The sequence below is a fragment of the Oncorhynchus clarkii genome, chromosome 28 (assembly GCF_045791955.1).
Source record: "Oncorhynchus clarkii lewisi isolate Uvic-CL-2024 chromosome 28, UVic_Ocla_1.0, whole genome shotgun sequence".
Lineage (NCBI taxonomy): Eukaryota > Metazoa > Chordata > Actinopteri > Salmoniformes > Salmonidae > Oncorhynchus > Oncorhynchus clarkii.
The window spans coordinates 36,037,419-36,048,744 of record NC_092174.1 but is presented as its reverse complement, the minus strand read 5'-3'; the positions used below and the strand labels follow the sequence as shown (position 1 = coordinate 36,048,744).

Genomic DNA, 11,326 nt, shown 5'->3' with positions numbered 1-11,326 from the left:
GCAGTTGGAATTCCTGGGCATGCCACAGGTTTCCAGTGATTAGGGGTTATATTGCTTGCCTCTACATACCACAAATAAACACTGAAATCAGGTAGGACAGAAAAGACGGACACAGACAGACACACACACAGCCATACTTCAAAACAGGCTAAAGCTTATCCTCAGAAAAATGCAGGGTCAAATTGTCAAAACAGACAAATAGGTATTGCCTTAAAAACACAGAATCAGATGATTGAAAAGGCAGTCAGAGAAACCATGCAGTTGCTCTGTAGTGACCTTATGGTGTACAGTGAGCTCCAAAAGTATTGGGACAGTGACACATTTTGTTGTTGTTTTGGCTCTGAACTGTCAAGTGACTATGAAGTTACAGTGCAGACTGTCAACTTTACTTTTAAAATATTGTCATCCATATCGGGTGAACCATTTAGAAATTACAAAAAGTATTGGGACAAATTCACTTTCACATGTATTAAAGTAGTCAAAAGTGTAGTATTTGGTCCCATATGCCTAGTACCCAAAGTCTACATCAAGCTTGTGACTCTACAAGCTTGTGGGATCCATTTGCGGTTTGTTTTGGTTGTTTCAGATTATTTTGTGCCCAATAGAAATGATTGGTAAATAATGTATTGTTTTGTTTTAGAGTCACTTTTATTGTAAATAAGAATATAATATGTTTCTAAACACTTCTACATGAATATAGATGATATGGCTAATGGCTAGATGGCTAATCCTGAATTAATTGTGAATAATGATGAGTGAGAAAGTTAGACACACAATATCACACCCCCAAGACATGCTAACCTCTCACCTTTACAATAGCATGGGATGTTAGCATGTAGCAATCTGAAACACAACCAAAGCAAACATGCAAATGAATCCAACAAATTTGTAGAGTCACAAGCGTGATGTAATCATTACGTGCAAGGAATGTGGGACCAAATACTGAAATTGTAACTACTTTAATACCCATAAAAATGAATTTGTACCCAATACAATATGTACAAAAAGTTTCTAAATGAAAAGTCATTGGATCATTTCAAATCCAAAGTGCTGGAGTCCAGAGCCAAAACAACACAACATGTGTCTCTGTCCCAATACTCCTGGAGCTCACTGTATGTAGTGGCCTATGGGTTAGTTTTATCTTATGGCCCATAGCACAGAAAACATATTTATTCAATTCTCACAGACACAGACGGGAGAAGTGACCAGGCAGTGTGTCCCTTCAGTAATGTCTATGTCTGCTGGTCCTGTAGCCCTTTGCAGTATTTGTGCACTTTCAAGGGAACATAGAAGGGGGTTTATGAGGGGTTGAATCAACCATCTATTGGCTAGTATTACTCCTTTATAGTAATGTCAGGCCAGGGCCATTGCTAGGGTAGGTGAGTATGTAAAAAGAGCAGACCATCTTCAGAAGGTACATGTTTGGGTCTGCGGCACCATCTCAGTGTCTATATACAACATGGCCATATGGTGTGTTCCAAACACGCTAACATCCAACAACTCTGATTCAAACCTAGGCTAACCTCAACCCATGTGAAAGACTGGCGTGTCTTATACACATTCATATCAAACGTCGGCACATTCTTCTTTCCTCACTTAGTTTTTACTGGATAGTAGTTTTCTTCATGGTTCCAAAGGTTATTATTATGTTAACCCTTATTATACCAGGTTATATGCACCGTGCACACAGGTATAAGGTGTCAAGTGTCCATGGGGGCGGGGTCTGTACAGCTGTTGCCGTGGTATCAGCTAATTAATCACAGTGTTCTGAGAATTGGGTTCAACATGCAGGAAGTACATCATCACACGAGGTAGGATGAAGCTGCACCCAGACGCTGATCTAAGATCAATGTTACATTTCCCTCTCCCCAACAGGGAAAGCCAGGACAACTGTGTAAGCTGATCCTAGATCTGTCACTGAGTTCTACTTCTACCCAGAGCACATCACATGACAGGAAGACTGAGCACAACATAGAGAAAAGGAAAGAGAGCGAAAGAGAACAACACACTGATAAACCCACAGACAGACTAATAGGAACAGACGGAGAAGTAAGAGTTGGGGTTTAGGGCTGCTCTCTTGAACATGCCGAGAGGTCAAAGTGCAAAGTCATCTGTCTCTATAACTCCACCATAACTCATCAGGTGATATTTATTTCTCACATTTCTGCATTAAATATATATAAAATGTGTAATATGCAAGAGTGAAAGAGAGATAATGAGAGCGAGAGCAGTAGAAATGGATTGATAAATTGATTGGTTCATTGACAGGTGCTCAAAGGAACTGTTGGTCACCTCTGTGTTTGTGTACATTTGATAATCATTATGTGATTAGAGATGATTAGTGTGTTCATGACTGTGTTTATATGACATAAACATGCCAGTATTGTATTAGTAACTGTGTGTGTGTGTGTGTGTGTGTGTGTGTGTGTGTGTATATCTAAATCAGCATCTTGATCACTAGGCCCATCTCTACTCTCCCTCTCAGCTCGCCCGTCCCTCCTCGGCAGAGCGCTGGTCTGACTTGAGCTTGACAAACTCTTTGGCCACGTCGTCATTGTTGCGTTGGGACAGGATCCTCAGTACCGTCAGGCCCGTCTCGTCCATGTGGACCCTCTTCCCCAGGGGGAGCCAGCATGTCATGCTGCCCCGGGAGGCCATGTCCTTCAACTGCATCAGGGCCATGCCCACTGTACGGTCCTCCCTGGCGAAGCAGTAGTCCTTCACACACACCTGCAGCTCATAGCCCTCCGGACCCAACTCACTGCCCAAGGAACTGGAGAGGAGACAGAGGAGAGGTTTGTTAGATAGCACACACACACAGACTCCCCCCATCAGACAGAAACCTGATATACTCACTACTGGAAGGTCTCGTTGAACTTGGGCGACCAGCTGTTATTCTTGGACTTGGTGGCGTGCTTCCTCTTTTTGTCAGTGAGGTGGGGACCAATGATGTAGACCTCCACGAAGGGACGAAATATCCCCTGGGTCTGCCACTTAATGTCATTAGCAGCAATCACTGAGCAAGAGAGAGAGAGAGAGAGAGAGAGAGAGAGAGAGAGAGAGAGAGAGAGAGAGAGAGAGAGAGAGAGAGAGAGAGAGAGAGAGAGAGAGAGAGAGAGAGAGAGAGAGAGAGAGAGAGAGAGAGAGAGAGAGAGAGAGAAGGTTGATGAGAGAGGAGGGGAAGAGGGTTGGGAAAGAGGTGCAGAAAGAGGTGCATGAGGAGGGTTGTTTGAAGAAGATGAGCAGAGATGACATGTAGCTAGTTTGTAGTGCATTTCAAAGAAGCTCAATTCTAGTGCAATTAGAACGCATGTAAAGCCCATCATCACCCCTACCTTACGCACTCCCGTTCACCTCCCCCTCCCTCCCCCTCCCACTCCCCTTCACCCCTCCCCCTCAGCCCCTCCCTCCATCGCTTCCTCTCTCACCTCTCACAGTGATCTTGTGTTCTCCAGTGTTGGGATGGGTGTAGATCTCCACGTGCATTACCACCTCTCCGATTGGCTCCTCCACTCCCGACCCTGCCAGAGGTCAAGAGTGTTTCAGACAGTGAGAGGCTAGTTTAATGTACATTGAAGCAAAGACAGGCTGACAAGTCTGGCTGCACTCTCTCTCTCTGTGTGTGTGTGTGTGTGTGTGTGTGTGTGTGTGTGTGTGTGTGTGTGTGTGTGTGTGTGTGTGTGTGTGTGTGTGCGTGTGACACATTTGGATAGTTCTGAGCTAAATGTAAAAATGGTGTTGATTTCACAAGTTTAAAAAATGAAGGAAAATCAGCTCTATGAATTGGTACTTTTTGGGGGATCGAACCTGTTTAGAAAAAAATAGGGGTTCTGCTCGGAACGGAACGATTGGTACTAAAACAAACACACACCTCTTGGTAACGAGATGAGCAGGGCTTAGCTGAGCAAGGCTTAATACCAGGGTTAAGATCAAGCTACAGGATTGCAGACAAGACTAATTCACTAATTGAGGGTAATTCTCCTGAAAACACCTGTTTAAAATGGATAGGTGTAGAGAGAAGGAGAGGGAGGAAGAAATTGAGGGGTGTGTGGGAGTATGCACGGTCACAGGCACTTACCCTTTTCTGGCAATGTGTCTTCGTTGAGGGTATACCTGACCCCCTTCCCTCCATGGACTAGCAGAGAGAGAGGGAGAGAAGACACCTCAGTAGGATGTATTCTTTTAACACATTTAACAATGACAGTTAGTATTAAAAAATAGATCAGACACACAGGCAGATAGACACACACACAGCCAGCGAGCCAGCCAACCAGCCAGCCCACTAGCCAAACAGACGGGCCAGCCAGCCAGCTACTAGCCAGCCAGACGGACAGCCAGCCAGACCACTAGCCAGACAGCCAACCATACCACTAGCCAGACAGCCAACCAGACCACTAGCCAGGCAGCCAACCAGACCACTATCCAGACAGCCAACCTGACCACTAGCCAGACAGCTAACCTGACCACTAGCCAGACAGACAGACCACTACTAGCCAGACAGACAGACCACTAGCCAGACAGACAGAGACAAAGGGTGTGACGTACCCTGAGCGTTTTGTGAAAGGACAAACTTCCTGATGAGCTTGTCAGTGTGTTGTGTGTAGAGGGACAGGGCATAGTGCAGAGACTTCAGGTCAGGACTCTTCTCCAGGAACGTCTTCTTCAGACCCACACCACCCGCATGGAAGTATTGCTGCAGGGGCAGAGGTCAACAGGCAGTGTTATTTATCCTTAGAGAGATGTAACATAGTATAACCCTTGTTATAAGACATCCCAAAGGCTCGGACATGCTTATAACAAGTTATGAAGCATCATACAGTAGCAGACTTATTATTTACTGCATAGTACACATTATACATACTGTACATGTAGTATACAGTACCTTAATGGTGTCCAATGCCAGCTCTATGATGGCACACTGTTTAGGGGAGAGAGCCTTGGCCTCCTCTCTCACAATGTGCTCCTACAGTGTACCGGGAAACAGACAACAGAGTTAATGTAACAATGTAGGTAATACAACACAATACACCCCAGGACTGCATTTTATATGAAACATGCTGTAGAAATCAAGAAAGGAACTCATCCTAATGTGTCATCATAAAGGAACTCATCCTAATGTGTCATCATAAAGGAACTCATCCTAATGCGTCATCATAAAGGAACTCATCCTAATGTGTCATCATAAAGGAACTCATCCTAATGCGTCATCATAAAGGAACTCATCCTAATGTGTCATCATAAAGGAACTCATCCTAATATGTCATCATCATTACCTTGAGCTTAGAAAGCTGACCCAACTCCTTAGCTGCATTAAATATCATCTGAGTGCCCTGTGATGGAGAGAGAGCGAGTGAGAGTGAGAGTGAGTGAGAGAGAGTGAGAGTATGTGAGTGAGATAAGGATGATGGTGGTGAGAGAAGAGGGGGAATTGGGTTGGGGAGGTGGTGCAGAGAGCGGAGCATGAGGATGGGGAGAGTTGTTTGAAGAAGATGAGGAGAGTACAAATTACACATACATGTAGTTAAACATGTCACAATAAAGAATGGGGAAAAAGACATGTGCAGGAGAGGTTTCAAATCCAGTACGGGATTGTGTGGTAACCTCCAATCCATTCAACATACAGGCAACACTGTAGTGGAAGGACACCTTCCTTCTAAAAGAAAAACGTAACAAGGAGAAAAATATGAGACAGGTAAAGGAGGGGAAGAAGAGGAGAAAGGGGACTAAGGAGGGTAGGAAGAGGAGAAAGAGGACTAAGAAGGGGAGGAAGAGGAGAAAGGGGACTAAGGAGGGAAGGAAGAGGAGAAAGGGGACTAAGGAGGGGAGGAAGAGGAGACAGGGGACTAAGGAGGGGAGGAAGAGGAGACAGGGGACTAAGGAGGGGAGGAAGAGGAGAAAGAGGACTAAGGAGGGGAGGAAGAGGAGACGGGACTAAGGAGGGGAGGAAGAGGAGAAAGGGGACTAAAGAGGTGAGGAAGAGGAGAAAGGGGACTAAGGAGGGGAGGAAGAGGAGAAAGGGGACTAAAGAGGGGAGGAAGAGGAGACAGGGGACTAAGGAGGGGAGGAAGAGGAGAAAGAGGACTAAGGAGGGGAGGAAGAGGAGACGGGACTAAGGAGGGGAGGAAGAGGAGAAAGGGGACTAAGGAGGGGAGGAAGAGGAGAAAGGGGACTAAGGAGGGGAAGTAGAGGAGAAAGGGGACTAAAGAGGGGAGGAAGAGGAGAAAGGGGACAGGAAGAGGAGAAAGGGGACTAAGGAGGGGAAGAAGAGGAGAAAGGGGACTAAGGAGGGGAGGAAGAGGAGAAAGGGGACTAAGGAGGGGAGGAAGAGGAGAAAGGGGGCTAAAGAGGGGAGGAAGAGGAGAAAGGGGACTAAGGAGGGGAGGAAGAGGAGAAAGGGGACTAAAGAGGGGAGGAAGAGGAGAATGGGGACTAAAGAGGGGAGGAAGAGGAGAAAGGGGACAGGAAGAGGAGAAAGGGGACTAAAGAGGGGAGGAAGAGGAGAAAGGGGACAGGAAGAGGAGAAAGGGGACTAAGGAGGGGAGGAAGAGGAGAAAGGGGACTAAGGAGGGGAGGAAGTGGCGAAAGGGGACTAAAGAGGGGAGAAAGAGGAGAAAGGGGACTAAAGAGGGGAGGAAGAGGAGAAAGGGGACTAAAGAGGGGAGGAAGAGGAGAAAGAGGACTAAGGAGGGGAGGAAGAGGAGACAGGGGACTAAGGAGGGGAGGAAGAGGAGAAAGAGGACTAAGGAGGGGAGGAAGAGGAGAAAGGGGGGAGGAAGAGGAGAAAGGGGACTAACGGGGAGGAAAGGTGCTGTATTCCAGTGGCACCAGGTTAGGTATTCCATGGCTCAGCCGTGCACCATGCTCATTTCTAACAGACAGACAAGGTTTGATAATGACACTATACAATGCACTCAAATCAAGCCCTCTCCTCCTATCCACTAGTCACTCATGTAGATCTGGAGGGAGTGGATAGGTGTTAGCCTTACTGCTTACAACAACCCAATCCTTCTGGAGTTTACAAGTAGGCCAGGGGCTGGGGATAAATCTGAGACAGGGAGGGGGTTACACTGAGTAGCATGGGGGACAAGAGGAGTGATGTCACAGGTAGCAGAGAACTCTGTGTGTCCGTGCTGACAGACATCATACAGGGAGAAACACACACTCATTCACGCAAGCGCGCACACACACACACACACACACACACACACATCACAGACACACAAACACACACAGTACTTACTATAACCTGAGGAGGAGAGGGTGGGGCGATGGCGAGAGAGAGGGGGTCAGTGAAACTGCACAGGCCCATCTCAACAAATCAACAACCAAGAAGTAACCATTGAATCCTCTACATCTTATTCTAGCCAAAGAGTACGTTCACAACTTCATATTTCTAAATTAATGGTAGATACTGTATTATACCATTGAAAATAATTTGTAAAGACTGGAAGCAGAGAGAATGTAATGAAGAGAATTATGCTCAGGTTTTTAGACATAAGGAAATGTGTGTGTACGTGTGTGTGTTACTCACCGACTGGTCTGTGAACGGGGGAAGCACAATGCTTTTCTCCATAGTGTTAATGACCAGTTTCCACAGTTCCTTCAGCACTCTCTTCAGCACAGTCTTCTCACAGATCTTAGCAAACAGCGACAGACTAGAGAGGAGAGAATACATCTTAGTATACCCATGCAGAAGAAGAGAGAGGGGGGGGGGGGGGGGAGTGTGTGTGTGTGTGTGTGTGCATTTTCAACCTGTTTTAATCTTCAACAGATTGCAGAAACCATCTACAGCCAACCAACTTTAAAACTGTTTATTAGCAATGAATTATTCACCACTTTCCTTAGCATCGGTATAACAAACCCCTTACAGTTTAGCATCACGGGTTTTCCTTGATGTACACTGGAAAAACCCTTTGTTTCTCCCATTGAAACAACGATATAGATAATGTACGTGGATATAACATCTGCTGAACACCATCACCTCAGGTTGTCCAATTTGCCGCAACAATCATATGTTCCAAAACCTCGCTGTGATTGTATTGCTACAAGCTTTTTCAGGCCAACTCCAATATTGTTGTGACTGTGTCACCCTTACATCACATTCACAGCCTGACCTGCTTCTGACTCTCAACCCGCATCCTTCTATCAGGGCCCCAGACGAGACGGCTGCCTACTTTACAAGACGAGACGGCTGCTCTACTTTACAAGACGAGACGGCTGCCTACTTTACCAGACGAGACAGCTGCCTACTTTACCAGATGAGACAGCTGCTCTACTTTACCAGACGAGACAGCTGCTCTCCTTTACCAGATGAGACAACTGCTCTCCTTTACCAGATGAGACATCTGCCTACTTTACCAGATGAGACAGCTGCTCTACTTTACCAGACGAGACGGCTGCCTACTTTACCAGACGAGACAGCTGCTCTACTTTACCAGAGGAGACGGCTGCTCTACTTTACCAGATGAGACAGCTGCCTACTTTACCAGATGAGACAGCTGCCTACTTTACCAGATGAGACAGCTGCCTACTTTACCAGATGAGACAGCTGCCTACTTTACCAGATGAGACAGCTGCCTACTTTACCAGATGAGACAGCTGCCTACTTTACCAGACGAGACAGCTGCCTACTTTACCAGACGAGACAGCTGCTCTCCTTTACCAGATGAGACAACTGCTCTCCTTTACCAGATGAGACAGCTGCTCTACTTTACCAGATGAGACAGCTGCCTACTTTACCAGATGAGACAGCTGCTCTACTTTACCAGATGAGACAGCTGCTCTACTTTACCAGATGAGACAGCTGCCTACTTTACCAGATGAGACAGCTGCTCTACTTTACCAGATGAGACAGCTGCCTACTTTACCAGATGAGACAGCTGCTCTACTTTACCAGATGAGACAGCTGCCTACTTTACCAGATGAGACAGCTGCCTACTTTACCAGATGAGACAGCTGCTCTACTTTACCAGATGAGACAGCTGCTCTACTTTACCAGACGAGACAGCTGCCTACTTTACCAGACGAGACAGCTGCCTACTTTACCAGACGAGACAGCTGCCTACTTTACCAGATGAGACAGCCACCTACTTTACCAGCTTGTCAAGACAAGGGTGGAAGGTGACACGATTGTCAATGAAATATGTTCATGGGTTTTCTTTGTCAGGTTGTGTGTATTTTGAGTAGTTTATTAGGTTACAATACCTTTTGACACTAAAGTATGGATTGACTGTTATAGATACATCTATTAAGCTAGACCGTACTGATAAAAGTAGCAAAAAGGGAGGAAATGAATGGGGTCACACTTGTTTGGATAGTCCAGATAGTATGACCAGTTAACATCAAAAGATGGACTATCAACAAATTATCTGTTGATAAGCAACTGCTTGCTAAAGATATGGTTAGGGTTAGAATAAGGGTTAAGGTTAGGGCTAGTGTAAGAGTTAAGTTTAAGGTTAGGACAAGGATTAAGGTTAGCGTTAGGGCTGGGGCTAGTAGTTAGCGTTAGGGCTGGGGCTAGTAGTTAGCGTTAGGGCCGGGGCTAGTAGTTAGCGTTAGGGCCGGGGCTAGTAGTTAGGGTTAGGGCCGGGGGTAGTAGTTAGCGTTAGGGCTGGGGGTAGTAGTTAGCGTTAGGGCTGGGGATAGTAGTTAGCGTTAGGGCTGGGGATAGTAGTTAGCGTTCGGGCTGGGGATAGTAGTTAGCGTTCGGGCTGGGGCTAGTAGTTAGCATTAGGGCTGGGGCTAGTAGTTAGGTTAGCGTTAGGGCTGGGGATAGTAGTTAGCGTTAGGGCTGGGGGTAGTAGTTAGCGTTAGGGCTGGGGGTAGTAGTTAGCGTTAGGGCTGGGGGTAGTAGTTAGCGTTACGGCTGGGGATAGTAGTTAGCGTTAGGGCTGGGGATAGTAGTTAGCGTTAGGGCTGGGGATAGTAGTTAGCGTTAGGGCTGGGGGTAGTAGTTAGCGTTAGGGCTGGGGGTAGTAGTTAGCGTTAGGGCTGGGGCTTGTAGTTAGCATTAGGGCTGGGGCTAGTAGTTAGGTTAGCGTTAGGGCTGGGGATAGTAGTTAGCGTTCGGGCTGGGGGTAGTAGTTAGCGTTAGGGCTGGGGCTTGTAGTTAGCATTAGGGCTGGGGGTAGTAGTTAGCGTTAGGGCTGGGGCTAGTAGTTAGCGTTAGGGCTGGGGCTTGTAGTTAGCATTAGGGCTGGGGGATAGTAGTTAGCGTTAGGGCTGGGGGATAGTAGTTAGCGTTAGGGCTGGGGGGTAGTAGTTAGCGTTAGGGCTGGGGGTAGTAGTTAGCGTTAGGGCTGGGGGTAGTAGTTAGCGTTAGGGCTGGGGGTAGTAGTTAGCGTTAGGGCTGGGGCTTGTAGTTAGCATTAGGGCTGGGGCTAGTAGTTAGGTTAGCGTTAGGGCTGGGGATAGTAGTTAGCGTTCGGGCTGGGGCTTGTAGTTAGCATTAGGGCTGGGGGTAGTAGTTAGCGTTAGGGCTGGGGCTAGTAGTTAGCGTTAGGGCTGGGGCTTGTAGTTAGCATTAGGGCTGGGGGATAGTAGTTAGCGTTAGGGCTGGGGATAGTAGTTAGCGTTAGGGCTGGGGCTAGTAGTTAGCGTTAGGGCTGGGGCTAGTAGTTAGCGTTAGGGCTGGGGCTAGTAGTTAGCGTTAGGGCTGGGGCTAGTAGTTAGCGTTAGGGCTGGGGCTAGTAGTTAGCGTTAGGGCTGGGGCTAGTAGTTAGCGTTAGGGCTGGGGCTAGTAGTTAGCGTTAGTGCTGGGGCTAGTAGTTAGCGTTAGGGCTGGGGCTTGTAGTTAGCGTTAGGGCTGGGGCTTGTAGTTAGCGTTAGGGCTGGGGCTTGTAGTTAGCGTTAGGGCTGGGGGTAGTAGTTAGCGTTAGGGCTGGGGCTAGTAGTTAGCGTTAGGGCTGGGGCTAGTAGTTAGCGTTAGGGCTGGGGATAGTAGTTAGCGTTAGGGCTGGGGATAGTAGTTAGCGTTAGGGCTGGGGATAGTAGTTAGCGTTAGGGCTGGGGCTTGTAGTTAGCATTAGGGCTGGGGCTAGTAGTTAGGTTAGCGTTAGGGCTGGGGATAGTAGTTAGCGTTCGGGCTGGGGGTAGTAGTTAGCGTTAGGGCTGCGGCTTGTAGTTAGCATTAGGGCTGGGGGTAGTAGTTAGCTTTAGGGCTGGGGCTAGTAGTTAACGTTAGGGCTGGGGCTTGTAGTTAGCATTAGGGCTGGGGGTAGTAGTTAGCGTTAGGGCTGGGGATAGTAGTTAGCGTTCGGGCTGGGGTAGTAGTTAGCGTTAGGGCTGGGGCTTGTAGTTAGCATTAGGGCTGGGGATAGTAGTTAGC

At 47.3% G+C, this 11,326-nt stretch overlaps 1 protein-coding gene across 1 annotated transcript in view; it reads right to left on the bottom strand.

Annotated features, from left to right (window-relative positions):
* Positions 1-1,002: 1,002 nt before the first annotated feature.
* The window catches only part of LOC139386772 (protein unc-13 homolog A-like), a 115,701-nt gene continuing 105,377 nt past the window's right edge, over positions 1,003-11,326 (bottom strand). The window contains exons 35-42 of the mRNA XM_071132583.1: positions 7,532-7,655; positions 5,274-5,330; positions 4,883-4,963; positions 4,546-4,693; positions 4,079-4,135; positions 3,429-3,521; positions 2,857-3,016; positions 1,003-2,773 (exon numbers count right to left, since the gene is read on the bottom strand). Coding sequence (XP_070988684.1) covers positions 2,482-2,773; positions 2,857-3,016; positions 3,429-3,521; positions 4,079-4,135; positions 4,546-4,693; positions 4,883-4,963; positions 5,274-5,330; positions 7,532-7,655 — 1,012 coding nt within the window. The 3' untranslated portion in view covers positions 1,003-2,481. The remainder of the gene's footprint in view (positions 2,774-2,856; positions 3,017-3,428; positions 3,522-4,078; positions 4,136-4,545; positions 4,694-4,882; positions 4,964-5,273; positions 5,331-7,531; positions 7,656-11,326) is intronic.